This window comes from Leptinotarsa decemlineata, unplaced genomic scaffold (assembly GCF_025532065.1).
Source record: "Leptinotarsa decemlineata unplaced genomic scaffold, Ldec_3_MD MMD2_tig00000505_RagTag_RagTag, whole genome shotgun sequence".
NCBI lineage: Eukaryota > Metazoa > Arthropoda > Insecta > Coleoptera > Chrysomelidae > Leptinotarsa > Leptinotarsa decemlineata.
Genome location: NW_027412549.1, coordinates 12,532,168 through 12,547,325, shown reverse-complemented (window position 1 = coordinate 12,547,325; position 15,158 = coordinate 12,532,168). Strand labels below are relative to the sequence as shown.

The 15,158-nt window shown below is 30.6% G+C and overlaps 1 protein-coding gene across 2 annotated transcripts; it reads right to left on the bottom strand.

Moving 5' to 3' along the window:
• Positions 1-517: 517 nt before the first annotated feature.
• On the bottom strand, positions 518-14,444 carry Rpt6 (26S proteasome regulatory subunit Rpt6). Of its 2 annotated transcripts, none has more exons than XM_074173980.1 (7): positions 14,285-14,444; positions 13,848-13,989; positions 13,378-13,601; positions 13,112-13,298; positions 5,503-5,709; positions 4,853-5,148; positions 518-711 (listed from the first exon to the last, which is right to left on the bottom strand). In XM_074173980.1, the coding sequence occupies exons 1-7, from the start codon at positions 14,300-14,302 to the stop codon at positions 571-573; spliced, it is 1,215 nt and encodes a 404-aa protein (XP_074030081.1). In that variant the 5' UTR covers positions 14,303-14,444; the 3' UTR covers positions 518-570. The 2 variants fall into 2 exon arrangements, with proteins under 2 accessions (XP_074030081.1, XP_074030080.1); XM_074173979.1 differs by lacking the exon at positions 14,285-14,444 and adding an exon at positions 14,050-14,206.
• Between the last annotated feature and the right edge of the window lie 714 nt (positions 14,445-15,158).

Here is a 15,158-nt window from a genome sequence, read left to right as displayed (position 1 = left end):
TCTGATATCTAAGTCATTTTTGTGGAAAAAAGCAGATTTATAGATCTCCGTAACAATTTGCTTTTCAGATTGTAGAAGGCAAAATTTTCAACACTATATTAGTCATTTTATTATTTCCCACTTCTAATTCACCTCTTATTTGGCAATAAATTTAAAACATATCTCTTCAATATCACAACCACGACCCTGATATCCCTGTTGGAATATTGAATTGGGGTGAATTATATTCATTATTTTAAATATTTTCAAAAACTTTACTTATATTAACTAAAAATAGAAAAAAAATCATCCAAAACATTCAATAAAACATGTTAAATAATCCTCATTGAAAACAAGTTACCATTTTTTTCCCCAACACTGCATCTGAAATGTATTTGAATGTGAGATTGGAAAGAATATATATGCTTTCAACATTTATTTGATTTGAAATATACCTCTTTCCAGAAGATTGGAACGTCAATCTTGAAAATGAGTAATATACTTTGAATATCTTCCTCCCAAATAAAACATAAAATACTTTCTTTTAATTATACTGTTTATTACTTAAGAAAACATCAGTAACAAAAAAGTTCATTTCCACAACTTTTTGATAGACATATTCTTTTCAGAATCTTTTTGCATAACTTTAGCAACAGCCATTTCAAAATCTTCCTGAGTTACATGTACTCTTCTCTCCCTCAGTGCATACATACCTGCTTCAGTGCAGACTCCCTGAAATGATGAAACAATGTTTTAACTTGACCTTATTTCCTGTGAAATATCGATAAAGAAATTAAAAACCAAATAAGCATTAATAATGTTGAGAAATGTATGGAAATATTGTAAAATATGAACATTCTAGAGAAGAAAGTCTTTTTTGGTTTCTACTTCTCCATTTTTATTGGGAAAACTGGGAATAAAATCAAATAACCGTTTGAATGATGACGCCTCATCGGAGACATAATGTTGTGCGAAAAAATGCATGTGTTCTCGGCTTCAAAAGTTTAAATAGGTGCTGATGAGGTTTTTTTAAAGGACAAAACACAAGCACTACTGGAAAATATTTAAGGTGCTCTCATAGCGGTGCCTGTGCGAAAGTAGCGATTCACATTGTTTTCTTCTTTCTTCCTTTCTTTGGAAGATTCCCACATTTTTTTTGTATCAAGATTGAGAAGTATAAAGCCAAAACCTTTCTTTCTCAATGTAGTTGTTTCTGAAAGACTTTTTCTCTCAAGCAATTCAATGTTCATGCGAAAGTAGTTGTTTCAAGAGGGTGTTTTCTTCCAGTTTGTCTGATCTATACATCTTTGTTGGGAGTTTATATTGAGCTTAATTACTTTCCTTCTCTCTTCGGAAGTTTCCACTTTTTTATTATTGCAGTAGAAAGCCAAAAAATTTTTGTCTAAAAATTAATCGCTGATAAAAAAATATCTTCCTTCTCAATTCATATCTACTTATACTTATCTAAGATATATTTTCAAAGATATTTCATGTTTGAGTATCCTGATGATGAATTAATGAATTATTAAGCTGTGCAAGAAGTAATGTTTTCATATTTCCTGCTTATGTATATTTCATAAAATTACCTTGTTCAATAATAATAAATGTATTGGTTTTCAGTGAATTTTGAACTGTTGTATTTTTCAAACTGTAACAATGAGGTGAAACAACAAATTGCCAACTTAGAGGAGGAATCCAAATTCTAAGTGTGAGATACACACAGATAGTTTTTTAATGGTTTTAGAATCACTGTATTTGCATATTAGGTATTGAAATCAAGACTATATGTTCATCAAATATATTTGATTGATGATTTCATTACCCATGAAGAATGCCAATTGGTGAATTTTTTTTCAAAGTTTTTGAACCAGGGTTTTATTATTATCTAGAAATTTCCTACATTCGTTTATTATACAAATATTATGATAAGATATTGATTACACTTCTTTCTTCAACAAGAGATTTGTAAAGACTATTTTGAAAATTTTAACATTAATGTATGAACTTCTAATCAGATGAAAACTTTGCTTTTTTGACAGAATTGAATCCACAATAAAGATGGTTGTATTGTTTGTAAATAACTTAGTGATTCATATATTTACAGTGTGACACACTCAAGATGAAAACACCCCTGTATTTTAGTCATTTTTGAAAGCAGATATTTGATTTATGGTACAGGCATAGATCTTCATGGACCTCACTTTTCGCAATACTTATCCCGAGTACAAGCCTTAAAACAAGCCTATTGCTTTCCTGCAAAAAGAGCAAATTCTTGATATTTTGCTTCGCGTTGATGATACCAAAATAAGTTATCTGAAAAAGTTGCTTAGAAATCGATTTTGACCCTAAATACAGAATTTCAATGCAAAATTCCAATTTTTTTTTTGTTGATTCAAGTCCGATTTTCAATTAATCGTTCTTAATAAGAATCTACGAAAATAAGGAGTTATTTATAATATAGAAATGAGAATAGGCAAATTCACAACCAATCATATTCAATAGGAAATTGACAAATTCCTCAGAATTGGAGACAGGCTAGTAAAGAAGTCTAAATTTGATTAACTTACATTTGATAAAATAATAATTTTCAATTTTAGTTATTTCAATTTATTCATATGTCAGTTATATGATTTATAATTTGTAAAATACTCATGGCTTTACATTTTAGTAAATTTTTATAAGATTGGAATTTTATCTTATTAACTTGTATTTTTTTGTAAATCTAATGTATCTACAAGCATTTTTTAGAAACTGCATTGACGAATCTTATCCTCTCAAACTTATTTTAGCAATTCTATTGAAGTGTCTAAAAACTGTGTGTTTTTAAAGACTAATAAAATTATCATCATTTCATTGATTTTGACAATTTTATCATTTCTGTACTTCTTATTCGGAACCACCAATTGAAAATTGGACTTGCATATGAAAATTAAAATTTCGAATTTTGGGTTGAAATGTATGTAGAGTATGTAGGGTAAAAATCGATTTATAAGCAACTTTTTCAAATAATTTATTTCGGTATTTTCAACGCACTTTTCGCGAGAATGCGGGAAAACCTCTATAATTGGCATATAGATAGATAGATAGATATTTATTTAATCTCTTATGGTTGCCTTACAACATGAGATAAGTCACAGTACATAAAGAGAGAAAAAATTCTCATTGGATATAAACATTGAGAAAAACAAACATCCTAGTCGTTACAAATTAATTAAGAATAATAAGAATAAAATAAAATATGAAATATTTAAAAATAAACACATGTTAAAATACATTGAAACATAACTGCCTAGTCGCTAAGTTGTTTATACTCGTCTAATGAATAGAAGGCATGGCGGATGAGAAACTTTTTCAAAGATAGTTTGAAATGTTTTGTATTGGTAATTACTTTAAAGTCTTCAGGCAAAAGATTGAACCAATGTGCTCCAGCATATAGAGGGCTCTTTATATGTTGCTTTCTTTGCAAGTGGTGCAAATGGAAGTAATTCTTCTGTCTGGTATCATATTCATGGTAGTCACTGTTACTGTTCATATTTTTAGCATTCTGATGGGTATATATAAATAATTTGTAGAGATAGATAGATGTTAGTGTTAAGATATTGTTTTCAATGAACGTGTTTCTGCAATTTCCCTATAGTCCAAATCATATATTAACAATGTATAGTTCATTTAAAATAGTGGTGTAACAAAAGCTTCTTATGTATGCAAAACCCTTAAAGGATGCTTGGCAAAAAGTATCTTTATTTCTACTTATGCATTTCAACTATTAAATAGGTTTGTGTCCAAAAATATTTTTAATATACAAAGGAAAGTTAATTTCATATTTTGAAATATAGGTAATAAAGGTAATCATAGAGCATACATAAAAAGAGACAAAATCCAATGATCACTATAAGTAATCTTCTGCTTCTTTGCAATATGCTCTAGATAGTCACTAGTCTAACACATTCATATTTGTACAGTTTCCTTTTTTTTTGTCTGTAATATTCAAGTAGCCCTAGAATCATTTTCTGCTTTTATGACCGCAACTTCTAACATGGACTGACCAAACTGCAGCACATCTATTAGATCTTTGGCTGCAAGTGCTATTTTAATTCTATTATTTGCCTCGTCAGCCAGTGTTATGTGTGTACGGATTACTAATAATTTCATCTTCTGCTTTTAGTAGTTTTTTATTTTTACATGGGGTCTCGTTTTTTGGTTCAAGTATTTTTTCTCAACTCATAGGGATCTCATATTTTGTGAACTGGAGGGTACTTGCTGAAACTCTTAAAATTATATCATGAGACAAGAAATCAACATCTTTCTCTGCTTGAAAAAGGGTATATGGAGAATTAAAAAAAAATGTATTTAAACATATTGATATAGTAATTAATTTGTGTGTAAAATGTGATTTCATTTTTTGATCAAAATTCAATATTTATTATTTATGTAATAGGAAATCATTATTATAGTGGGTGATCATGATTTCCAATAGAATCAATAATAATTAAAGATTGATTAAATTACTTTGGAATAAATCGAACATGATTTTAAATTGATATACTCTTTATCTTAAGATTTTTTGAAAATAATATTTATCGAATTTGGACCATGATAGGTAATGTACTATTTTTAGTTACATTCGCAAAACGGTCATTCAATTCTATAAATAAATTGGGCAATAATTGCCTTCAGATAAATTTAATTGTAAAATTTGAAGATAAGGTTCATTCTTAATAAATATATATTCATAATATCCCATACAGGAATATTATGTAAGTATTGTTGTTAGGACAAATTTTGTATTATGTTAGGTTTTTAGGTTACTTTTTACTCTTAAAAGTAGGATAAAATAATGGAAAGACTTGAAAATGGACTATAGTTGTATTACCTTAACTTCTGCTCCACTTGCCCCAGGCATCAGCTCAGCAATCTTCCTCAAGTTTATTCCTCTAGTTAGATTCATTTTTCGAGAATGGATCTTCAGAATATCCAACCTTGCCTCCTCATTCGGTGGAGGAAACTCAATTTTACGATCTATTCTGCCTGGCCTAAGTAGTGCAGGGTCTAAAATATCGATTCTATTCGTAGCCATAATGACTTTGATGTTTTTGGTAGCTTCAAAACCGTCTAGTTGATTAAGGAGTTCCAACATGGTCCTCTGCACTTCAGAATCACCACCAGAACCTTAAAAACCAGAAAATGTTATTACTATATTTTAAAAGGTTTGAAAAATGTAATTATAAACTCTGACTCTTCATTATGTACCATTTAGGCAAAAGTCCACTAATGTTAGTGTGAGCTAAAACTATACCAAATTTTAGTTTGATTTTTAAGAATCAAATCTAATTGGCCATCAAAATAACAGGAAAATAAAATAATGTGTAAAACTTTGCTACATCAACCTAGCACTAAAATCAAATTTTACTAATTGAAACTAAGTTTAAAGTTAAGAAAAGGCAAAGAACTCTCATCTCAGCCTTGTATATTTTAGAAGTTATTCAGTTTTACTGCCACATTTGTCACAAAATACAATCATACCTGATTCAATTCGAGATGATCCAATAGAATCAATTTCATCCATGAATATGATAGAAGGAGCATGTTCCCTGGCCATAACGAATAGTTCACGCACCATGCGAGAACCTTCTCCAATGAATTTTTGAACTAACTCGGAACCAGATACACGAATAAAAGTACATTCCGTATGGTGAGCAACAGCTCTAGCAAGAAGAGTTTTCCCAGTTCCTGTAATAAGTAAATAGTTAACCTTTATTGTATTAGTCTGAAAATGTCCTCGTGGGACGAAACTACAGTAACGTTAGTTACAAATACTACTGGTACAAAAACATTGGAAGTTTTTTTCTCATTTTTCATGATGACCTCCTACCACGTAATAACGACTAGATCCATCAATTTATTGGTTAACCTTTGTTTATAAGAATATATTTCAATTTTTATTTAGGAAAATTTGTACTCTTCGTTACTTTCTGATATTCACAATTGAAATTTGTTTTCAAGGTGAATTTCAATCATTCATTTTCACCATAAATTATAATTGAAAACCAGAACAAATACAATGCATTTATGATTCGAAACCAGACATTGCTGTTTCGACCAGCCATAAGTTTTATCAGTGATGCTAGGCTGAAACATAAATGTCTTTCCTTAAGAAGATGTGAGATTAACAGAGAACTCAATCCTCTGATATCGAAATTAAATGAGGCTCCCCATGGTGGTCAGTTGCAAAGTGAGCTTCACAACACCGTGTCGTCGATCTTACTTACTCAGGCTTGTCCTTTAAGGACAGTTAAGTCCAGCAACGCATTTGTGGTTTAGCCTAGCATCACTGATGAAACCTATGGCTGGTCAAAACAGCGCTGTCTGGTGTGGAATCATGAATGAATTATGTTAGTGCAGTAAAAGATAGAGGTCGAATCTTGTTGGCGGTCGATGTACAAGCTTAGCTTTGCAACTGATTACCTTGGGGAGCCTCGTTTATCTATGATATCCGAGGATTGAGTTATCTGTTGATCCCATATATAAGGTAAGATGACGTCGAACTTACTTATAAATTCAATGTTCAATTATAGAGAAAAATAACCAAAAATGAACTTCTAAAGTCTTAGTAATAATAAATAAAATCATAATAATATACAATGTACTGGAATTGAGAAAAAAACATTTTGTAGATTAGTTTTTTGTGAAGTGTGTGGTAGTTTATTGCACGGTTTGTTTGAAACAATACCAATAGATCTTATGTTTTTGGTATTATTATTACCTCATTAGAGCTATTATAAATATGCTTTCACAGCCAGAGTTACTATTAGAGAGAACTTGTATTACCAAACATTACATCTACTACTGCAACAGACATCTTAAGGCTGCACCGACACCACTGAAGATGTCTTTCGAAGTCACAGCATACACCCCTGAAGATGTTTGCCGGAGTAATAGATGAAACGTATGTAACGGGTGATTTTTTAAGACGTATAAGATTTTCAAAACAACACAAAAAATTTGAAAAAATCATTGTTTCGCGTGCCATATGGCATCTGGAACTGCCTTGTTGAAACCACAAGTCAGGCATGTTCAATTCTTCCATTTTGGGCAACAAAAAGTCGTTAATCATCACACAGTAGCGCTCGCCATTCAAAGTGACGTTCCGGCCATTGTCGTCTTTGAAGAAGTACGGCCCGGCCCGATGATGCCACCGACCCATAATACACACCAAACAGTGACTTTTTCGGGATGCATCGGTAGCTCTTGCAATGCTTGTGGCTGGTCTTCACTCCAGATGCGGCAATTTTGCTTGTTAACGTATCCATTCAACCAGAAATGAGCCTCGTCGCTGAACACAATTTTTCGATAAAAATGTGGATCTTCCTCCAACTTTGCCATCGCCCATTCACCAAATGTTAGACGTTGTGGGAGGTCATGTGGCTTCAATTCTTGCACCAGCTGTATCTTATAAGGTTTTAAATCCAAATCCTTTAACAAAATTTTCCATGTAGTGGAGTAACAGAGTATCTCAACATTAGGATTCTTGAGAATGGTGAAAAACCGAAACCTTGGTCGTATCAATATGAATACATTAAGTAAGTGGAAATTAGACAAAGTATTTTATCTATATCACTTAATTTATACATAGTGCTGTTATGGTAGTGGATGATATCCTTTCTTGCTGTGAAATAATCATTTTTACCCATATTATGTACAATTATAGAAAAAAATATATAGACAAGGTAATGTCATTATGCCGATATTGACAAATGGTTCCTACATGAAGCTGTTTTTGATGTAATAATCATACAGGACTTCCCATGGTACCATATTATCGGTGTTTGAAGTGGTGCTGCCTCTATAGATGTTTTTGAGTGTACTGTGGTTTGCTCTTTCGAACGTCATAAAAAAAAAGTTGGTTGGTTTCGGTTTCCTCCATTAAGGCTACTTTCATTCAGCAAGTGGCGCTCTAGACTGAAATTGAATGGGTTGTATTGTATGTTTGTTGGCCAAAAACTGCTCTCATAAACTTGCTGTTTAAATTGAGATTCTACACCTACCATGAATGATTGGTCATCATAGCTTGTGCTTCGAGTTGTTAGTTCTGTAACACTAATATTTTTGGATCGGATTCGCTCTCCGACATACTTTTCATTGTTTTCAGCCTTAATTTCGTCTGGGCTTTTTCACGTCCATGAAGGTCTTCACTCCCTTTGCTGTTTCCCGTCATATACTATTTTTTCCTTCTTTGTACCAATGTGAAATTATTATCCATTTCTCCTTTCTCTGTAGTTTATCTAATATTTCATCTTGTTTCTGCCTGGTTTGTATTTGAAAGATATCAGAGTTGCTTTGTCCAACTTGAATTTTTGCTATGTGGGTGCTCTTGCTTCTTTTTTGTGTTTTACTTCAGGTATCTGTATGTAGTTTTTACCTCCTATTTTGTCGCCTCCTGTTTGTATGGTGTGCTTGTATGGTTTTTTAGAGTTTTTTGTGGGAGCACTAAATTTGTTGGAAATAATAGAACTTGCGGATTAGCAGAAATTGTTTCCTGCATCAAACATAATTGAAACTGTTAAGTTTTCTTGCCAAAGCATAATTAGTGATTCCTCCATAAAATTTTATCATGTAAATGTGCAAGGTTTTTTTGAAAAGTCATTCCTCAGTTGAGTTGTTTGTGAAAACGTACGATGTTGATGTTCTGTGACTGTCCGAACACTGGATGCAAAAAGTCATATATATAAGGGTACTCTCATACTCGCCAAAAAAGACCAAAGTTTCTCTGAAATTGATCCTATTTAAGTTCTTTCAGTCGAATGTGAAATTGAAATTACCTCAATCATTTATAAAGTAAATGACTGTAAAGTTGCTATAGTCTCAGGAAATAGACTACCAAATGGCAATGTTAATATATTTATTAATCACTTGACTGAATCACTCAAAGTAGCTATTGACTGTTCTAATTTCGTAATTGTTCGTAGGGATTTGATATATTAATGCACACTGTAGTTATATTCAGAAGAAACTAGCCACGAAAATTTATCTTTTATATAGATTGAAAAATAAAATAAGTGAATATGCAAAATTAACAATTTATAAATCAATAACAGCACCCCACTTTGACTATTGCAGTACATTACTCTATTTTCTGAGCAATGAAAATCTAAACAGACTACAGAAGCTTCAAAACAGATCCATAAGGGGAATATTAAGTTGTAATAAATGTACATATGTGGAATACATGTTGGAAACACTGTCTCTTATGTCTGCTAAACAAAGGATAACACTGAATATGCTAATTTTTATATTAAAAATTAAACACAATATGTTGCCAAATTATCTGAGTGATCAGTTAACTGACACAAGTAGTATTCATACACACTCCACTAGAAATAGAATTGGAAATTTTTATATTAACCGAGAACATATATGTTGTGACTCGTTGTATAGTTCTGGTCTGATTGCATTTAATAATTTGCCAAGTCATATAAAAATTTGTCATTCATTAACTTCATTCAAAAGAAAATGTAGTGAATATATTTCAAGTAGTAATAATCATCAATAATTCGTCTTATTTTCTAGTTTCTTGTTTTTTACAATGTGACTTGTCTCTATTTTTATATTGTTTTGTTTTGTATTTCATAAGTGACTGTACTATGAAGAGCATTATTTGCTAATAAAGAGTAATAATAATACCAAGCTTCTATTAGATACTATCAATTCACACCAACTTAGTAATAATTATGTAGGTGCAACCAGTATATTCAATATGGAAATGCATATACAAGTTCAACTTGTATTAATTATATGACTACCAATCTTCCTCAATCGAGTTACAAATGAAAATTATTGCAACCTAACATAGCCAGTCATCTAGCTCATATATTGGTATAATAAGATAGAAATCTCTCTCAGGAAACCAACATATCTTCAATCATGAGGCATCAGAGAGTGTTTGTAAAAAACAACTCTACACATTGGATATTTCAAGAAATCATGAATTTAAAAGGGTTAAAAATGATTTAAAAATTCACAATGTTGAGAACCCACAACTATAAAAATTCTACTATAGGCACTAGGACTTTTTAAATGACGATCTCTCAAGCAACTTACACTCACTATTTAATAATAATTATAATAATAATATATTGTTTGTTACTTTTCAATCAATATCGATTCATACAACACATATTGCTTGCAATTTTTTTTTTTTTGTATTTTTAATACTGTAAGGCATGATGAATAATTTTAAAACAATATATATTTATATGTTCATTTTATCTTGATGTTGTCAATTGTTATGAGTATAATCCTTTATTCATATGTTTTTGACTATGTTCACTGAACGTAATGCTTGTTCGACTTATTTTCCTTGACTTACCATATATACCAAGTGTATTAAGATTGGTTTACAAATATTGTCTTTAAATTTCTTTGTTTAATGGTAAAACACCAATAAGTAACCTGAGGAATTCTTCTATTCTTTCAAAAATTTGTTGAAATCAATTTTTTTTCAAGAATGTTTTGTAATTAGTTGACTTTATTTGTATCCTATATGTTCTACATTTATATGCAATTTCTGTTTTGGTGCTGTTTATGAATAAATTTAGATCAGAATGTGTGTTTATTTTACAAACTACAATAGTTAGTATTTGCATCCTATTTGGCTAAATTATTTATCCATTTTTAAGTTAATTTTAGCTCTAGCTGAGCTAGTTCTAGACCACTTTTTATAGTAAAAATTAAGTTTTAGATAAAAAAAGGCAGTTAAACCAATAAAAGAAAACAACTTTTACAAATATATGAATTACAATGTAAAGAAAATTCATTGTTTTTCAGATTTTAACTGATTCTCTAGAACATATGGACGCAATTGCAATTTTATAAATATATGAAATACAATCACATTAGATACTATTCTGTCGGTCCAAGTTGACCTTTTAATGGTTTATTTATATTCTTTTAAATTTAGTGAATTCAGAATTATTCTGAACATATTTGAAAAGAACCAAAGTCATCAATATCGTTTCAATTTATTTATGATGTTAATCAAGATTTTAAAAAAGAAAAAACCCCTTCTCATCTGCTACTTTTCAAGATATCCAAGATAACGTTTATTGATTTTGAATCCTACGTTGTATTTTGTTTAAATATGTATCTTCTGCTTCACATTCTTCTCTAAGTTTTTTTATTGTCTTTTTCCATAAAACTCTTTTCAAGATTCCCTGCACATAGTGATTCATATTCGTTGATCTTCTTCCCGTAGCAGATAACTTTATGGTCTATTTCATCAGTTTGGACTTCCATTGTCTAATATAATATAAATTGATTTGAAATTCCTGAAAAAAAATTAAAAAGATTAACCGAAAATGACAATTTTATTAAACAGAAAACTGAAATTACGAAGAAATAACATACAAGCAACAACAAAAAAAAAATAGAAATATTAATAAAAGCTGAAAATTAAACAATATTATCAACAAAAAATTAAAAATTAAAATTAAAAGATTCCAAACCAAGTTACGTTACGACGTTTCGATTGTTAGTATCCACAATCATCTTCGGGTGATAAATCGAAGACGATTGTGGATACTAACAATCAAAACGTTGTGACGTAACTTGGTTTGGAATCTTTTCATTTATATTTTTCATTTTTTGTTAATAATATTTTTCAATTTTTAGCTTTCATTAATATTTCAATATTTTATTTTTTTTTGGTTGTTGCTTGAATGTTATTTCTTTGTAATATTGTCATTTACGGTTAATCTTTTTAATTTTTTTTCAGAAATTTCAAATCAATTTATATTATATCAGAAAATGGAAGTCCGAACTGATGAAATACATCACAAAACATTGTCAAACATCTTCAAACAAGCTTTATAGTCGTTTAATATCTGGAGATGATTTTTACTTCGGTGCATACCTCTATGAAATATGTGAGAACATCTCATATAGATATAATATGGAACTGGTTTTACAACACTAGTTAACCATTTTTAGTATTATTATATAATTTTTGGCTTCAGTAGTTGGTAAAACTATGACAAACAGTTCCATTCAGCTGGTTGCGACAGCTGGTTAATGGAAAAACAGATTCAGCTTCAAAATTAATTGAAGTTATCAAGGCAATGGCACAGATGAAAAAAATAATTTTTGTATTGAGTGGCATATATAATTTCATATAAGAGTGTTCCTGTTTTTCTTTACTTTTCAAGTTTTTAATATATAAGTTGAAATTTTGGAAGTTACAATTAAATTCAAATAGTTTTAATTTAGAACCCATCACAACTCTATTTTGAAAACTTGCACATAGCTTGTCGATACAGTGGAATACTCCTGAGAATAAAAAATACCTTTTTTGAAACCTCATGTATTGCATATAATTAAGAGTCGAGTAATTGCAATTAGAGTAAATGCCTGCTGTACAATTTCAGGTGATTTTAGAAACTAGAAAATAGCTATGATTCAAAAATGGGTCAACATAAAAAATTAAAACTTTATAAATTTTTTAGTCTATATAAAATATACAAATGCGCAAAAGTTTCATCAAATTCTGAGATAGTGAGGTTTAGTATAAGTGTTGATTCAACAAAGAATGACCCCTATAATGACAGTCATTTTTCAGTAGGACAATTCTCCAGTAGGACTCATCTCGATAGCATTCTGCCATCTGTTAGTTAAATAGGACTTTGTAAGTTTTATAGGTATTCCTTTCAAACCATACAGATACATTTTCTGCAGGCTGATAACTGAAAAGTTTTTTTCAGTACTATATAAGCGACCACTGAAATAGTTCTAAAATGATAAAGTCATAAAATACTACATCTGCGATTGATACTACTAAGCATTTTTACAAACATGTAATCTGTTCTTGAACTAATAGAATTTGACCATTTTTTAAAATATCATTATTTGTTAAATCTTATAAAATTCTTGCATATTCTATAAAATAAGATGTCAAAAATTAGAGTGGTAAAAAGTTTTAGAGACTGGTTCACCTCAGAAAAAAAGCAGAGATCCAGTGAAAGCCAGTACAGTTACCATAAATTCATTGTAATTTTAAAAAACATCCAATAATAGAAAATATTTTTTTCTGTACAATTTCAAAGTTTTTACCCAAGTTAACAAACTAGAATTATCAATTCACCTGGTGGTCCATAAAGAAGCACCCCTTTGGGCTGTGCTATACCAAGGGCATCGAATAGTTCAGGATGTTTCACAGGTAATTCAATAACCTCTTTGATTTCTTTTATTTGTTTATCTAAGCCTCCCACCATTTCGTAAGTTGAATCAGGTACTTTTTCAACCATCATCAAAGATACAAGGGGATCGACCTAAAAAGAAACAAATAATTCATGATGATAGGTTCAGAAACATGGTGACCCCACATAAGGATTAGCATCTGATACTTACTTTATTAGGTAAAATTTTATGTAAAGTATAACTCTCGTTCCTCAATGCAACTCGGCAGTTTGGTGTCACATCATTAATGTCAATGTTTTTGTCAATGTCTACTACAAATTTTCCTTCAGGATGCACCTTAACGAGGACTTTCTTTTTGTCCATTGGTTTAACTACTTCACCAACATAACTCCCCTGTTCTTGAAGCAGCATTAATTCTTCTCTCAACATTCGAACTATATAATATAATATTCTAATTAATTGATTTCAAAATAGTTAAAGAAGGTCGAATACGATTAGATTGAAAATTAGTTAAAAATATTAATTTTTCAAATGACCATTTCATGAAGCATCTTTAAACTTTATAATAGAAAAATCAGAAGCAATAGCAACTTTTGAATAAGATTACTGAGGCTATTTTGAGAGGCCAGTTATGATCATCATTAAGATAATAGAATGCGATGTATAATGAATCATACAACCTTTTGCATTTAGTTCATTTCTTTGTGCTTGTAGACGACGTAAATTTTGGCTTTTTTCGGCAACTATGAGTTGTAACTCCTCTATCTTAGTTATGTAGTAAGACCTGAAGCCTTCACCTTTAGTGGCACCGTCAATCTCCATCTGTAAATATTAAATATGAAAATATTAGTTCGAACTATAGCTAAGGGCAGGTGCAAGTACTTGAGTATTGGTAAGAGTATCTCCAAGTTTTTCAGAATCTTGGATATCATTTTGTATAATTGATATGCGTTTCTTTTTTCTTGGTGAACCATTTGAATGTTTCAATGAGACTCCTTGTCCCATGTTAACGAAAATTTTTATTCCAAGAAAGGCATATATATGACATTTTGAAAATAACAAAAGAATTATCTCTACTTTAAGATATATTTGATTATAAAAACTTTATATTTCTTACTTTATTAATCACCGTCATATTCACGATGTTTTCAGCAAATATTTAATTCTCATATATCCAAAGTACCAAAGAAATGTCTTGGAAATGGATTTCGTTTGCGTTTGTTGAAGAAATATGAAAAATCACCAACTTTGACTTTCGACAACTCCCTCTTCTTATTATTCTTCATGTAATGGCCTGAACTATAGGGGCTATCCGGTCAAAAGGTTCACTGGTTGTTTAGGAGTGGTCCATTCCCACTTGGGATAAAAAAAGGAAGATCCAGTTGAATCCATTCTGCGAAATAGACACTAATCACTCAGTACTTGTTTACACAATGATACACAAATCATGCACTAAAATTTAAGCTAACCTCAATTTAAGTTTGGAGGTCGGAGGATGACAAGAATTGAGTTATGGCAGAAAATGTGCATCCACTCTTAGAGAACACAAAGATGTAACTCAAAATCTCAAAAAAAATTGGATCCATTTTTTACAATCACTCATTCATTTATTTTATCATAAGAATAGTAATGATATTGATCGTCAGTTCACGAAATTCTTCAATGTCCTTTGTAATTTTCATCTTCCTCGGCGACGATTCATCAATACTAAGGAGTACTTATGATGTACTGTTTGGAACCTTTGGTGTAGTAATGAATATTAATGGAGTTTTTTCCCAACACCAAATCGTTATTTTTACACCTCGACACGTGTTTCGATCACCAAGTGATCATCTTCAAGAGGAAGATAAAACTAGAAACTACTAGTTTCTGGAGTTTTACTGGAGTTACTGGAGTTTTTTCCCAACACCAAATCGTTATTTTTACACCTCGACACGTGTTTCGATCACCAAGTGATCATCTTCAAGAGGAAGATAAAACTAGAAACTACA

Excerpts from the sequence above, each read along its gene's own strand:
- Rpt6 (XM_074173979.1), bottom strand. The coding sequence starts at position 14,172 with ATGGGACAAGGAGTCTCATTGAAACATTCAAATGGTTCACCAAGAAAA. Across the intron at positions 5,149-5,502 it reads ATCATCTCGAATTGAATCAG|GTTCTGGTGGTGATTCTGAA; the intron begins GTATGATTGTAT and ends CTGGTTTTTAAG. Across the intron at positions 712-4,852 it reads CAAGTGGAGCAGAAGTTAAG|GGAGTCTGCACTGAAGCAGG; the intron begins GTAATACAACTA and ends TCATCATTTCAG.